Here is a 16,593-nt window from a genome sequence, read left to right on the forward strand (position 1 = left end):
CCCCGCCACCAACCAGAGCGCGTCTGGGCCCCGCCACCAACCAGAGCGCGTCTGGGCCCCGCCACCAACCAGAGCGCGTCTGGGCCCCGCCACCAACCAGAGCGCGTCTAGGCCCCGCCACCTACCAGAGCGCGTCTAGGCCCCGCCACCAACCAGAGCGCGTCTAGGCCCCGCCACCAACCTGAGCGCGTCGAGGCCCCGCCAACAACCAGAGCGCGTCGAGGCTAAGCTAACAACCTGAGCGCGTCGAGGCTAAGCTAACAACCTGAGCGCGTCGAGGCTAAGCTAACAACCTGAGCGCGTCGAGGCTAAGCTAACAACCTGAGCGCGTCGAGGCTAAGCTAACAACCTGAGCGTTGACGCCACCAACCTGAGCGCGTGTTGGCCACGCTACCAACCTGAGCGCGTCGAGGCTAAGCTAACAACCTGAGCGCGTCGAGGCTAAGCTAACAACCTGAGCCCAGTTTCCAGATAGCGATGGAATTTAGGCCTCTGAGTGTTTTATCAATGCATCTTTCCTAAAATGGCCGAAGATGTAACATGTTTCCCAAAACAGCACGCAGAGAGAACGGTCATTAAGTGCGTCATTGAGGCGTTGTCGATACTGATAGGATGGGAAGAAAAGGCAGTGCTGCTCTCGGATCAGCTTCCTCCATTTAAATTTGACCTGAACATGATAACCATTCCACAATACTGACAATGGATCAGCTCCTAGAGAAATATTGCCACCTGTGGCTGCAAATATTGAAGCGGCTTATTCTAATGCTTACCCTATAAATCACGATTTGGCACATAATTGCATACCTGTTAGGCTACACGTCATGAAGTAGAGGCAAGAATGACAGACAGTAGCCAAAGAGCAAAATACTAAATAAATGGAATGAACATGAAATTGTAGCCTGTACTCTGGTAGTGGTTTGAGAAGCCTGTAATAACTGACAGACAGCATAAAGCCAACCCTAACCGGACTGTGCTGGCTCAGATCATTTATTTTCATATCGTCCTTTCCAGAACTGTTCCAGCAACTATGGTGGATGCCTAACCAGGCCTGAACAGAACAGCTTGGCTCAGTAGTGTGAAAAGGGTCTGAGGCCTAGGATGACCTGAAGACAGGATTCAGAACAGCTTGGCTCAGTAGTGTGAAAAGGGTGTGAGGCCTAGGATGACCTGAAGACAGGATTCAGAACAGCTTGGCTCAGTAGTGTGAAAAGGGTGTGAGGCCTAGGATGACCTGAAGACAGGATTCAGAACAGCTTGGCTCAGTAGTGTGAAAAGGGTCTGAGGCCTAGGATGACCTGAAGACAGGATTCAGAACAGCTTGGCTCAGTAGTGTGAAAAGGGTGTGAGGCCTAGGATGACCTGAAGACAGGATTCAGAACAGCTTGGCTCAGTAGTGTGAAAAGGGTCTGAGGCCTAGGATGACCTGAAGACAGGATTCAGAACAGCTTGGCTCAGTAGTGTGAAAAGGGTCTGAGGCCTAGGATGACCTGAAGACAGGATTCAGAACAGCTTGGCTCAGTAGTGTGAAAAGGGTCTGAGGCCTAGGATGACCTGAAGACAGGATTCAGAACAGCTTGGCTCAGTAGTGTGAAAAGGGTGTGAGGCCTAGGATGACCTGAAGACAGGATTCAGAACAGCTTGGCTCAGTAGTGTGAAAAGGGTCTGAGGCCTAGGATGACCTGAAGACAGGATTCAGAACAGCTTGGCTCAGTAGTGTGAAAAGGGTGTGAGGCCTAGGATGACCTGAAGACAGGATTCAGAACAGCTTGGCTCAGTAGTGTGAAAAGGGTCTGAGGCCTAGGATGACCTGAAGACAGGATTCAGAACAGCTTGGCTCAGTAGTGTGAAAAGGGTCTGAGGCCTAGGATGACCTGAAGACAGGATTCAGAACAGCTTGGCTCAGTAGTGTGAAAAGGGTGTGAGGCCTAGGATGACCTGAAGACAGGATTCAGAACAGCTTGGCTCAGTAGTGTGAAAAGGGTGTGAGGCCTAGGATGACCTGAAGACAGGATTCAGAACAGCTTGGCTCAGTAGTGTGAAAAGGGTCTGAGGCCTAGGATGACCTGAAGACAGGATTCAGAACAGCTTGGCTCAGTAGTGTGAAAAGGGTGTGAGGCCTAGGATGACCTGAAGACAGGATTCAGAACAGCTTGGCTCAGTAGTGTGAAAAGGGTGTGAGGCCTAGGATGACCTGAAGACAGGATTCAGAACAGCTTGGCTCAGTAGTGTGAAAAGGGTGTGAGGCCTAGGATGACCTGAAGACAGGATTCAGAACAGCTTGGCTCAGTAGTGTGAAAAGGGTCTGAGGCCTAGGATGACCTGAAGACAGGGCAGCTTGTGGTTGGCAAGACTACTACACTACAACTAGCTTACAAGACAGTCGAATTATGGGCCTGTGCCAAAGTTCACTCATAGTCTAGTCTGACTGCCTGTAGTGGTCTCTAAGTGGCTCATTTCATGGCTCATTTCAGAGGGAAGAGCAAACATGGCATAACATCTGCTAGGGGCTGTACAGGCGTACAGGCAAATCTTGTGCTGTCATTTCGGCTGATGTTTCCATGGCATCAATGGATGTTGACATTTAGGCTAGCCTGGGGTAGGTCAACATCCAGACAGATCATGATCATTAGTAAAAGACCTGGGTGTTTACCGGCCTGTTTAGGCTACCGTATTATTTGGACACTGAAGTGGCCCACTAAACTAGGTAAATAGATTGTAAGCAACAGTTTATGACATCGTCATAATCAGTGTTGGGATTAGTTACTTGAAAAAGTAATATTACATTTAAATTTAAACGCATTACTTTGTGTGGAAAGTAATGTGTTATATTACTGTTACTTTCATGAAAATAAAAATCTCACCGTTGTTTGACTGTAACCCGTTATCCACAACACCGGTCATAATAGCCCATCACTATCTATCCATTAAACTGTTTGTTTTACACTGATCACACATTGTATTTCTCAAACAAACCATTACCTAATAACCTGTTCAGTAGTTGTGCAACAAGTCATTGTCTCCCACGCTGAAATCGGGGAGGGAACTGTGGATCTGTCTCCTTCCGTTAGTACATTAGTCACACGCAATCTCAGACAGCACTGGCACGATTTTGACAAAACTTGGGTGAAATGATGAGTCTTGCCATAGAGATCCAGCATTCATTAAATGACACTGATTGGCCCTAGGCGGGAGCTATAGTAAGTTGTTTGTAATTAGACAGTAGTTGCCATATTATTCTTGTTTGTAAGTATTGTTTGAGGGGTTTTTTGTGTATAAAAAGCCAGCAGCACCCCACCCTGCATCCCACCTCTGGAGCTAAGCAGGGTTGGTCCTGGTCGGTCCATGGATGGGAGACCAGATGCTGCTGGAAGTAGTGTTGGAGGGCCAGTAGGAGGCACTATTCCTCTGGTGTAAAAAAACAAAAGATATCCCAATGCCCCAGGGCAGTGATTGGGGACATTGCCCCGTGAAGGGCATCGTCTTTCAGATGGGACGTTAAACGGGTGTCCTGACTATGTGGTCACTAAAGATCCCATGGCACTTATCGTAAGATTAGGGGTGTTAACCCCCAGTGTCCTGGCTAAATTCATAATCTGACCCTCATACCATCACGGGCACCTACTCATCCCCAACTCCCAATTGGCTCATTCATCCCCTCCTCTGCCCTGTAACTATTGCCCTGTAAATGAGAATGTGGACTCTTGAAAATGAGATTATGCATCTGAAGAGATTTTAATCCTGCAAAATGTCTAATAAATGAATAACAGTCTCTTGCTGCCTATTGTATCTCAGGAAACTGTGCAATGACCACACAGTGAACAGGAAATAAAGTAGGACCAAGGTGGAAATTGTAGTTGGTTCACACACAAGCAGTTTCACAACTGTTTTCTGCCTGAGCGTGTAGTTTCAAAGGGGGGGGGCTTTCCAAATATTCAAAACGATGTTTGCTGGGAAATAGCAGTTTCAAGTTGGCCATTCAAGACAGGTTTACCACATTTTTACTTTGACCCCAAAGGACTGACAGCAAAGAAAGCCTAATATTCACTGACGAGAGAGACCTACCAGTCACCTGAGAGAGAGTCCACAAGCAAGGGCAAGCTCCCGGAGAGATTATATTGGTATTAGTAATACGGCTGTGATACCAGCTTGTTGGTATCACAGCTGCCCTTTTAACCACAATTACCTTGCTTAGTGGGCGTGAGATTAGAGCACCATCATCATGAGGAGACTGACTGTAGCCTACCTTACTGCTGTCAATGTAGGCCCTAGTCAGTATTCACTAACTACTATCCAGTGTATGAGCTGGCTTACTTAGGCATCACACAATAATAATGTAGGCCTACTACTGTAAACAAAACAATAACAGTACTACTGACAAGAGAAAATGGTCACATGACAACTAGGCCTATTGCAATAGGACTTGAAACAACTGCTTGATACACCGGAACTGCCGTACTTATCACAGTGGGAGGCTGTTCCTTCTCCTGCTAGAACAAAAGCGGTACCTGCGGCGTGCCGACCCGGTGGCGACCAACCTATCGCAATGCTCGTCAGCGGCCAACAAGTTGACTTTGAGCCAATCAGAGAGCATGTAAAATGTAAAAGTTAACTAAAAAGAGGCCATTTTCTCCGTACATCCACGGATGAGCCAATCACACTTCATATGCTACATAGCTAGCTACCATCACACAGCCTAAGTGCACACAACACTAAATACTTCCTCCAAGCCAGCTAACCACTGTAGCTAGTTGACATAATTAAATCACAATGGACTAGCTGGTTTCTATGAAACAGCTGCCGAGTTAGTGCAGTGTCCTTAGCTTGCTAGCAATGTTGTGCCAGCTAGCGAATATGCTATGGAGTATGCTATGGAGAGTGAATTAAAATGTTTATTTGTCATCTTGCTAGGTAGTTATCTAGCTGTGTCCATCTGGCTAGCATAAACATGGGCTTTCTACAAAAAATGGCAACATTAGCGCAGACAACTTGGAATCTAGACCACAAGCAATACGCACGGATATGCATTGCCAAACAATGCTACTGCCACCTTCTGGTTTGGAGTATTTTAACAAGGCTGAGTGGCTGATGACTTCCAAGGTCTTTGCTGTGTGAACACAAAAGAGATTGAGTGTCGACAGTCAGAGGTGTCAAGTACGGTCTCCAGGAAACATTTGACAATCCTACCGGGGTGTCTGAGCTTGAAGACTCAAAGCTCACTGACAGTGCAGTAGATCGCAAACTCTAGTCTAGAGGTCTTCACAAATACACCCGAAACCTATTACCCCGAGAAGGAACTCGGATCTGTGTGAAAATATGTGAAATGCCGACTAAATCTGAAATTATATTTGAAGAAAATATCCAGATTAAAGTCACTTTTGCTGCGCATGGCAGAGTTGGTTCAGGTTCTTTCAATATGTTAATCTCTATCCTCCACCTGTCTCTGTCTGGCTTGAGCTCTCCCTACAGGGAACTTGAGACATTGTTTCAACTGGGCCGCTTGGGCCCTCACTGTCTCCCATGCCAATGATGACAGACTGTTGTATTTGCGCAAAGGATAAGTGTTAAGGTAGCGGATTTTATGACCAGTTTCCAGTGGAGATATGGGTTTCAGAAATATGATGCTAATTCACACCGAGGCACGATGGTTAGGCCTATCAAGGAGTGTTGAAAAGATTTTTTGAATACAGTAAGGAACTATTTGCAATGGATGCATTGACGTAATGTGACGCAAAAAATGCTCAGAAGCTGCGCAGCTCAAGTTATGGTGAGTTAATGAGAAATACTATCAGACATCACCAAATGGAAACTTTTAGACCTATAGGCCTACAACTGCACGCAGGCCAGCTACTTTATGCATGCTCAAGCAAAATATATTAAAACAAAAAAACATTAAAAAGTGTAAACTCAAACAATTAAATAATGAATGTGCACGAATTAGCAGGAGACAGAGAGCATTCTGTAGAGACATGCTGATGCATCTCCACCACACACCCTATCCCTTCTCAACATTTTACATTCTGGATGTCATTTATGAAAATACTAAACAACAATTCAACTATTTTAAATACATCTAAAAACACATGTGCAACATTAACATTCACTGCCAGACAAGTCAAAACTACACAACTAAAATATGTAAAGTGTTGAAATAAAAGATCCCTGAAAATGTCCACAGACACAAAAAGCGTCTCAAATTTGTTTCCATCCCTGTTAGTGAGCATTTCTTCTTTGCCAAAATAATCAATCCACCTAACAGGTGTGGCATATCAAGAAGCTGATTAAACATGATCATTACACAAGTTCACCTTGTGCTGTGGACAATAAAAGGCCACTAAAATATGTAGTTATGTCACACAATGCCACAGATGTTTCAAGTTGAGGTTATGTGCAACTGGCATGGAGGAATGTCCACCAGAGATGTTGCATTATTTCATTCCCAGTCATGTGAAATCCATAGATAAGGTCCTAATAAATTATTTATATTAACTTTAACTCGTTAAAATCTTTGATATTGTTGCGTTTAAATTTTTCAGTATATTTTGCTTGCTTTTGTGTAAATAAAGCTGCATTTTTTATCTTTTGGCTCTGATACAGACCCTGGTCCATCTCAGATCCAATATTGATTTTGAAGAAGAAGAAGACAGTCCTGTCTTTCTCGGATGGGAATCTCACAGATCCAATTCAGTTTGGAGCTCATTTTCAGCATCCGAGAAGACCGCTTCTCTAGTCTCTAAGACTCGAGGCCCACTGGCAGTGCAGCAGTGAACCACCTTCCCATTCAGCTCCTCTCATCATTGCCTTGAGTAATAAACACCCTCTTGTGATGTCCTGGTAGGAAATGACAAGGACTTATGCTGCCTCTTCTTTCAGGAGAGCAATAAACACAGGCCATTCTAAGTTCATAACTAACCTACTGGTAAGCCAACTTCACTACAGCTGAACACTTTCCAGAGAGTCAGCAACAGGTTTAACTGTTTGCAGTAATGCAAAGTACAAAGACATTGCTTAGTACACTAGTTAGACTGCTTGACAGCAACTGTGATAGTAGAGGATTGAATTTGATACCCTGGTAATGTGTGATTATGTGGCAGCACAATCCTATTGATTCATAGAAGATACGCTTGGTAACAGCACTGTAAAGGCCTACTACAAACACCTAGAACCCTTATGACGTCCGGCAATTCAAAACCACATATTGTGCAACCTACTGCTATGAGAAGCCCTGAGCTTACTGACAGATCTAGTCTGTGTTGTCCAACTCAATGCGATTTCTGGTGTGGAGTAAACGTGACCTTTCTCTACATAAATGCTATGTCATAGTAGTTAATTCCTTGTTCAGTTCAGTCAAGTGTCCTGCAGGGCGACGTTTGGGGCAGCTGGCGAAGCTTTCTGACCACTGGACAGGAAGTTAAACCTGGGTGGTGGTTGTTGTTGTGGTTACTCTGAGTGGGCTACTTCCTGTTCATTGGGGCAAATTCACCTCTACCACATTCACGTTGAAGAACACTTGTTTCATGTCGAATAGCACCAATGTATAGTTGAGATAAAGCTTTTAGATCGTTTATTTTTAAAGCTGTGACAGGTGGCTACTAGGAAAGCTAGCTAACTACAATCGCCAGCAGGCGTTAGTTAATTTAGTTGGCTAGCTTATCGTTATTATAATACATTATCGTTACCAGAATTGTTAGCTAGCTAGCCATCTTGGTAAACACCCTAAATAACCATGTTGAACAGGTTACAGTGACTTGTAGTGGACTGCCGAAAACTAGCTAGCTAGCTGCGACACAGATGAATGGCTGTTGGTGTGAGTTAGTGACAGTCTATCACTAGCAGTTAGGCTAACGTTAGCTAGCTCGCCTTTTCTGTTTTCTACATCGCATATTTAACCCTTTGTAGTCTGGACAAGATTGAATCACACATCCAGTTAGCCACGTAATCAACGTACCTGAAGTGTGGTGATGTGTTTGTCGTTGAATTTATTTTCACAATACCGCAACACGAGCGAGGTCTTGCCGACACAGCCCTCTCCCAACAAAACCACCTTGAAAGAGTAGGTTTTGTTGCCTGCTCCGCCGCCAGCCGCCATGGTGAAATAAATATGATTAGGTATATAAGTAGCTCAGTTGAAGTATCTCCCTCTAATCACATTAGATGTCTCAAATCGAAATCAAGAAGTCGAGGACACGAATCCCCTGCGAATCAGAATAGGCAGAAATGTCACTCGCCCAGCTGTTGTAGACCAAAGTGATTTCCCCCACCCTCAGCTCGCTGGTTCGCTCTGCTCTCCCCTCTCAACCCCTACTAATGGCGTCTCTTTCTACGTCATGCACCGGGATCATATGATGAACTGGACAGCAACAATCCAAAGTGCTGGTGCTGAACAGAGGCTCAGTCTATTTTCCCAATGGATCATCAATCATAATATATGTTAGAGCAAAGAATACAGAAATTAGGACATTTATAAAAACTGTAAACAAAATAAGACAGTTTGAAAGACGAAAAGTAAGAAGCCCAGTAGTCAGTATAATAACTCCTAAAAACAGAATATTGTTTTGACTGTGTTATGATAGGTTATCATTATTGTGGTTGGTTGGTTTACCAGGATCATTATCACTGCAAGACCCTCCCAAGTGAGAATAATTTGTCACACATAAATCATGAGGAATCTATTTCTCCTCTGAGCAGTGGCGGTTCTAGACCATTTCAACTGGGGGGGCCAAGCTGGGGCCAGTTGTACTGTTAGAGGGGCCAGTTACATTAATAACAGATTTTTTTTAAAAGATAGCAAAAATTGGTTATGTAAAAATTAAATCATACTCCACATTTAGGGGGGCCACAAGGGGGTCCAAAATTGTTGTCACAGGGGCACTGCCCCCCCCCCACCCAGAACCGCTAGTGCCTCAGCCATATGGCAGTGCTATTTTATTTATGCATTTCTGACAAATCTGCTTATATTCACATCAAAATATCATAATTCTTGAAAGGCTCCCAGAACAAGAGGCGGAAATCCCCCATGCTGTACATACACACAGTGAGCGAAGACTAAGTGATTGCCTTGAATCTTCGTTTCAGAAAGAAGTATGCTTGTTTTGTTCAAACTTGACCCATTTCTGTTTCTACTAGAGACGTAAGGGGTAATTTTCTGAATGTCTACCCTAATCTTAACTAGATAACGATCATACTTCCAAAAAATCCAAGGCACTATTGTGAAAAAGTTAAAGCCTTTATTTTAGCGGCTATCCCATAGCAAAAAAATGTAAGTGCTCCAACGACGAGCGGCTCACTGGCCTTCTTCAGGGTGGCCTGTGAGTCGCAACGCACTGGTGGGACTTCTGGTAAAATTGGTATTGAAATGATCTCTTGGACATATCAAACCAAACACAGAGCGTCACTAGCCTTATCCAACACTAGTTACGGTCACAACAAACCTCTTGAATATCACCTTCAAATTGAAAAAACAAACAAACGTTAAGACAGGAATTTTCATACATTCCTGATGACTCAGTCACACAAGTGATCTCTTCCATTTCAAATATGTTTATTGAAAGCAGTGAGCCAAGTCCTTTTTTGCTAGTTACATATTGAAAACTGAGCAACATAAAGCCAATGTACAAACAGAATATAAAGTAGTCTACTTTTTTTAAACCATGGAAGTCTACCTGTGCAAAGGGCATATATACAGAACACTTGTTTGAGATTATAACACCCCCACCACTTAAAGCAGTGTACAATGAACAGCACATGTCCTCTAAAGTGCAAATAGCATTATACATTCACAAGAAAACCAATGATTAACACAAACAGTGCGATTTAGATGAAGAATATAACAACCCCCCCGCATACACCATATTAATGAAGAATATAACAACCCCCCGTATACACCATATTAATGAAGAATATAACCCCCGTATACACCATATTAATGAAGAATATAACCCCCGTATACACCATATTAATGAAGAATATAACCCCCGTATACACCATATTAATGAAGAATATAACCCCCCGTATACACCATATTAATGAAGAAATAACCCCCCCGCTATACACCATATTAATGAAGAATATAACCCCCGTATACACCATATTAATGACGAATAACCCCCGTATACACCATATTAATGAAGAATATAACCCCCCGTATACACCATATTAATGAAGAATATAACCCCCCGTATACACCATATTAATGAAGAATATAACAGCCCCATATTAATGAAGAATATAACCCCCCTATACACCATATAAATGAAGAATATAACCCCCCCATATACACCACATTGCATAATGGATCAATAAAGTGTGAGCAGCTTGGTTAGTAAGAACATATTAAAAAGACGGTAGAATGTCAGGAAAGTGTCAATGATTAATTTATCTGCCCATCTTAGCAGAGAGAGGAATACCGTAAAGACATCACACTGTACATAAAAAGGTAATTCATTTATTTGCAGTGTTCTCTTTTGCTTCCCGTCTGGGTCTGGGAGATGACGGTCTGGAATCAAGAATAAACAAATGTAAAAATGGCATTTAGACTACACAGCCTGCTCCAGTTACAGAAAGGGGGTAAACTTAATTTAGTCAAATCCACACTCCAAATGTCAGTCAAATGACAAAAACAAATAACATTTGTCTGACAGAGATTTTAATTATACTTACATGTCCTTGATAGCTTTCTTCATGAGCTGTCTTGTACATGGGGACATCACATTGTCTGTTGGACTCCTTATTGCAGACCTACATCGCCACACAAGGCAGTAGAGAGAAAGAGAGAGAGAGAGTAGAGCGAGAAAGAGAGAAAGTGAAAGTGGAACAAGAGAATATACCAAGCAATCATGCAACTAGTGAATGACAAATTACAGAGGAGGTACTTCTTGATGCAATTAAAGCCTTTAAGTACGGGAAAACTCAAGGGCGGGATGGCATACCAGTGGAGGTAAACCAAACCTTTTTTGATATACTCAGAGGACCATTATTAGCATGTTTTAACCACTTCTATACACACACACACGGTATCAGATACTCAACTACGTCTGATTTCATTATTACTGAAACAGGAGCCATGTGGTAAATATACTGCTAAAAAAAATAAAGGGAACACTTAAACAACACAATGTAACTCCAAGTCAATCACACCTGTTGTGAAATCAGACTGTCCACTTAGGAAGCAACACTGATTGACAATACATTTCACATGCTGTTGTGCAAATGGAATAGACAACAGGTGGAAATTATAGGCAATTAGCAAGACACCCCCAATAAAGGAGTGGTTCTGCAGGTGGTAACCACAGACCACTTCTCAGTTCCTATGCTTCCTGGCTGATGTTTTGGTCACTTTTGAATGCTGGCGGTGTTTTCACTCTAGTGGTAGCATGAGACGGAGTCTACAACCCACACAAGTGGCTCAGGTAGTGCAGCTCATCCAGGATGGCACATCAATGCGAGCTGTGGCAAGAAGGTTTGCTGTGTCTGTCAGCGTAGTGTCCAGAGTATGGAGGCGCTACCAGGAGCCATGCCAGTACATCAAGAGACGTGGAGGAGGCCGTAGGAGGGCAACAACCCAGCAGCAGGACCACTACCTCCGCCTTTGTGCAAGGAGGAGCACTGCCAGAGCCCTGCAAAATGACCTCCAGCAGGCCACAAATGTGCATGTGTCTGCTCAAACGGTCAGAAACAGACTCCATGAGGGTGGTATGAGGGCCTAACGTCCACAGGTGGGGGTTGTGCTTACAGCCCAACACCGTGCAGGACGTTTGGCATTTGTCAGAGAACACCAAGATTGGCAAATTCGCCACTGGCGCCCTGTGCTCTTCACAGATGAAAGCAGGTTCACACTGAGCACATGTGACAGACGTGACAGTCTGGAGACGCCGTGGAGAATGTTCTGCTGCCTGCAACATCCTCCAGCATGACCGGTTTGGCGGTGGGTCAGTCATGGTGTGGGGTGGCATTTCTTTGGGGGGGCCGCACAGCCCTCCATGTGCTCGCCAGAGGTAGCCTGACTGCCATTAGGTACCGAGATGAGATCCTCAGACCCCTTGTGAGACCATATGCTGGTGCGGTTGGCCCTGGGTTCCTCCTAATGCAAGACAATGCTAGACCTCATGTGGCTGGAGTGTGTCAGCAGTTCCTGCAAGAGGAAGGCATTGATGCTATGGACTGGCCCGCCCGTTCCCCAGACCTGAATCCAATTGAGCACATCTGGGACATCATGTCTCGCTCCATCCACCAACGCCACGTTGCACCACAGACTGTCCAGGAGTTGGCGGATGCTTTAGTCCAGGTCTGGGAGGAGATCCCTCAGGAGACCATCCGCCACCTCATCAGGAGCATGCCGAGGCGTTGTAGGGAGGTCATACAGGCACGTGGAGGCCACACACACTACCGAGCCTCATTTTGACTTGTTTTAAGGACATTACATCAAAGTTGAATCAGCCTGTAGTGTGGTTTTCCACTTTAATTTTAAGTGACTCCAAATCCAGACCTCCATGGGTTGATAAATTGGATTTCCATTGATTATATTTGTGTGATTTTGTTGTCAGCACATTCAACTATGTAAAGAAAAAAGTATTTAATAAGATTATTTCATTCAGATCTAGGATGTGTTATTTTAGTGTTCCCTTTATTTTTTTGAGCAGTGTATAAAGATCCATTCCATTTAAAAATAATTGGAGGCCTCTTACACTTCAGTGTTGTGATGCAAAAACTCAAGCAAAATGCTTAGCGCATAGAATTAAAAAAGGTATTGTCGGATATTATTCAGCCTAATCAGACTTTTTTTTTTTTTTTTACATGGACGATACATTAGAGATAATATAATATAAGACAAGTACTGGAAACAATAGAACACTATGACAAATCTGGGAAACCAGGCCTAGTTTTCATAGCCGACTTTGAAAAGGCCTTTAATAAAGTACGACTGAAGTTTATATACAAATGCCTGGAATATTTAAATTTGAGAATCTTTTATAAAATGGGTTAAAGTTATGTATAGTAACCCTAGGTGTAAAATAGTAAATAATGGCTATTTCTCAGAAAGTTTTAACTGTCAAGAGAAGTAAAACAAGGTTGTCCGCTATCAGCATATCTATTTATTATTGCTATTGAAATGTTAGTTGTTAAAAATCAGATCCAACAATAACATTAATGGTTTAGAAATCCAGGGTGTGACCACCCTCTCACTCGGTCTGCTGAATTATCTCTGCTCATGTTTTCCTTAATAGGATGTCGGTGGGCGGAGTCGGGAGGGTCGTCAGCGAAAAGGGACACACCTGGGCTCGGGTGCGTCCCGGAGATAAATACACCTTTCCCCCATTCATTGAGGAGACTCTCTACATAGGCAAACTGTTGGGTTTTGGAGCCTTTCAACACCCCTCATTATCACATCTATGTACACAACCACACATACATGTATATAGTTTACTTTGGTTAAATATATTTTTGTTATTCCTTGATCTCCATGTTGTCTCCCTTTTTGTTACGACCGGTTTGTGACAAGGGCTTAAAAATAAAGGTTTCATTGTACGCTGATTCATGTTCTTTTAAATCCACAATTTGGATCCCTCCACAGCCTCAGAGGATCTAGGGCTCCAGTGTTAAGGATCAGCGTGGCAGACGTGTTGTTGCCTACTCTTACCAGCTGGGGGCGGCCTGTCAGGGAGTCCAGGATCCAGTTGCAGAGGGAGGTGTTTAGTCCCAGAGTAATTTGCTTAGTGATGAGATTCGTGGGCACTATGGTGTTGAACGCTGAGTTGTAGTCGATGATCAGCATTCTCGCATAGGTATAGTGTATTACCTATGCGAGAATATATACATTACCATACAATTAACGCAGCTTGGGTGTATTTGAACTTAGGCTGTGTGTGTATATAAATGGCCTCCCGAGTGGCGCAGCGGTCTGAGGCACTGCATCTCAGTGCTAGAGGTGTCACTACAGACCCTGGTTCGATCCCGGGCTGTATCACAACCGGCTGTAATTGGGAGTTCCATAGGGCATTACTTTTAAAAAAATTTTATAACCCTTTGCTCTAACCATTTTTCGAGCAAATGGAATGAGCAGCAACTACGTTTGGCTAGATACAGACCGTTAGTGGAATTCCCGCCAGAGAGTAACGGTTAATGTGATTGGATGTTAATTATTTGACTAGGCTACATGTATGACATTGTGTTGTTATTTCGCTAAACATTAGGTTTAATTTTATTTTTGGAAGTGAAACGAGGCTACTCAGTCGAGGAAAAAAACCTCACCCAAATATAAATGGACTGTTTGAAAATGTGAAGATTTAAAAAAAAACGACCCTCTGGCTCTGACTAGGGGCACTCTCCCGTGGGTTATAAGTCATCTCTCACATGGTAACCAGAACTATTTGCAAAGGTGACAGCTTATTATACCTCAGTGAGTGAATTGAATCAAAGATAATGGATATACTGGCAAGATACGTCTCGCCGCTCTAAACGGGAGTTGTTGTCCACAAAGCGGCACGGCGGACTGTCTAGCTCCCGCCTATACTTTCTTTGGATTGGTGGATATATTTTTTGGTTGAACAAATTCAACACTCCATACAAACTCCTTACTTGGTGGGCGAAAAAAAAACACCACCTACTGGAGGAAGACAGATTTTCCACTGAGTTGGGCCTCTCTTCCTCTCGAAATTGAATTGAGGAGAGGAGACAAATCTGTATACAATGAGATGCTCATGTCTCCACCCCAAAAATAGAGTACCACAGTATGAGTCATAATACCTAGCGGTCAAACAGGGAAATGGTTCTAAATGGTTTTTCTCCATTCATTTCTCCTTATAGGGGATTTTAGAAACACTTACAATAAGGGCTGTGTTTCATGTGGGCTTACCCTGGCTTGACGTTTAGATAACAAGTCTCTCGGGACATGGTGACTTTTATCAATACATTTGCCTGTATTTACCCCCAACAAATGAAATGCTAGATAGCTGCTAATGTGGCTATCATAAAGAACTACAAATGCCATGTTCTGGACGAGACTGCCGAATCGATGCAAAGGTAAGAATCTCTGGATTAACCATCTAATGTATTGGCAAAATTTCTTTAAATGTACCTGTTTGCAAAGGTTCCAGCTGGAGATAATGTCCAGGAGCTTGCAGCCCTTATTTTAAGTGTTTCTCAAATCCCTTATGGGAAAAACGATTGGAACCATTTCCCTGCTTGACCGCTAGGTTTTATGGGCATTATGAATCCTCCACTGAGGGCTCAGGCGGGAAGGAAGGTGACAAGCCACTATTGTAATACACATTGCATAAATTATACTGTATAAAAACAACTGTAGGTTTAACGTGCATTAATCTAACAATCATAACTACTTTCACAACTTACTTCTCTTGAATTTTCTTTCTTTTCGCCAGGCTTGGTGTCGGTGGCTGTTGGTTGTAGTGAGGAGACACCGACTGCAGTGCTTTTCCAGAGCTCATTTTCTCTGCAGAAAGCCACCATGACATTAGCGATAGTTTAGTGTTTTGATACATTGTATCCATAGCTAATAATGTAAACGTTGTACCTTGCATACAATAACATACGCTCTAGCGTTGCTGCATGTAATATTGTTACTAATACGAACTGTTAATTGTTGAAATCATGTAATTGATTATACCAAGTACATCTTCATTGTAGCAGTTAAGAACCCACCTTTTTCTTTAAATCTTATTAGCCACAGTCGTGTAAAAAGTAGGCAAGGCTTGAGATCCAGGTAGTTCAGTAACGATCAGCTGAGTTCAAGTCAAATAGGACATTTCGAAGGTGGCGCTCCATGACGTATTTCAAATACGCTCCTCTCATTGGTAGTTGCCACGGCACAAGCATAACAAACCCCACTCTCTCAGAATAGTTTTGTTGTTGACATACCTCATAACTTATTTTCTCAGTGTACGTTCTGATTTTTTTGGGGGGGAAATAAACTCCAAGTCGAATACTTTTAATTATTGTCAAACACATAAAAGCCCTTTTCAAAAGTAGGTAGCCCTATTCTTCAGCATTGTGACTGTGGGACATTCACTTTTTGGATTCAGTTACTGATGAATAAACTACATTTGTGACTTTGAAAAGGGTATTTGTTGGTGATTGTGATGGTGGAAGGATTGGTGATGACTGGTAAAAACAATACACCCCCCACCCACAATCCCTAGTCTGCTTGTGAGTGCATTGAGTTCACAAGAATGTGTAGGACGTTTATTTAAATTAATTTACATTCATACATTTTATGTGCAGGAGGAACACGCACTTTTTCTATATATCAAACCCAGAGCACCAGACTTCATGCGTACAGAGAATATCTACATTTTATTCTCAAACTAAGAACTTCGTATATTATTTATTGAGAAGGTTTAAAGCGATCTTTCAAAAGATATTCGCCCAACGTGGGGCTCGAACCCACGACCCTGAGATTAAGAGTCTCATGCTCTACCGACTGAGCTAGCCGGGCTTGCATAACATCAGGAAACTCGCCCTTTACAAACCATGAGGCGCGAACGCTGCCTCCTTCCTGCTCTCTTTTCTTAGAATTCACACAGAGGGAGCTCGATCCGAGACTGATGTAATTACACGGCGTGTTCACCACTGCATTCACAA

General features: G+C 43.2%; 1 protein-coding gene, 2 long non-coding RNA genes and 1 other non-coding gene across 4 annotated transcripts in view; 1 reads left to right on the plus strand and 3 right to left on the minus strand.

The window, feature by feature from the left end:
- Positions 1-8,328, minus strand: part of LOC106609839 (ras-related protein Rab-21) — a 28,715-nt gene extending 20,387 nt beyond the window's left edge. Inside the window, exon 1 of the mRNA XM_045700213.1 lies at positions 7,946-8,328. Coding sequence (XP_045556169.1) covers positions 7,946-8,086 — 141 coding nt within the window. The 5' untranslated portion in view covers positions 8,087-8,328. The remainder of the gene's footprint in view (positions 1-7,945) is intronic.
- Positions 8,329-10,463: 2,135 nt separating this feature from the next.
- LOC123728281 (uncharacterized) lies at positions 10,464-15,785 on the minus strand. Its single transcript, XR_006760197.1, has 4 exons — positions 15,655-15,785; positions 15,346-15,445; positions 10,657-10,734; positions 10,464-10,492 (listed from the first exon to the last, which is right to left on the minus strand). It is a non-coding gene; the product is annotated as an uncharacterized lncRNA (long non-coding RNA).
- Positions 10,744-13,521, plus strand: LOC123728282 (uncharacterized). Its single transcript, XR_006760198.1, has 2 exons — positions 10,744-10,933; positions 13,221-13,521. It is a non-coding gene; the product is annotated as an uncharacterized lncRNA (long non-coding RNA).
- Positions 15,786-16,374: 589 nt separating the features above from the next.
- On the minus strand, positions 16,375-16,447 carry trnak-cuu (transfer RNA lysine (anticodon CUU)). Its single transcript has one exon. It is a non-coding gene; the product is annotated as a tRNA-Lys (tRNA).
- Between the last annotated feature and the right edge of the window lie 146 nt (positions 16,448-16,593).

Source organism: Salmo salar, chromosome ssa17 (assembly GCF_905237065.1).
Source record: "Salmo salar chromosome ssa17, Ssal_v3.1, whole genome shotgun sequence".
In the NCBI taxonomy this organism is placed as follows: domain Eukaryota; kingdom Metazoa; phylum Chordata; class Actinopteri; order Salmoniformes; family Salmonidae; genus Salmo; species Salmo salar.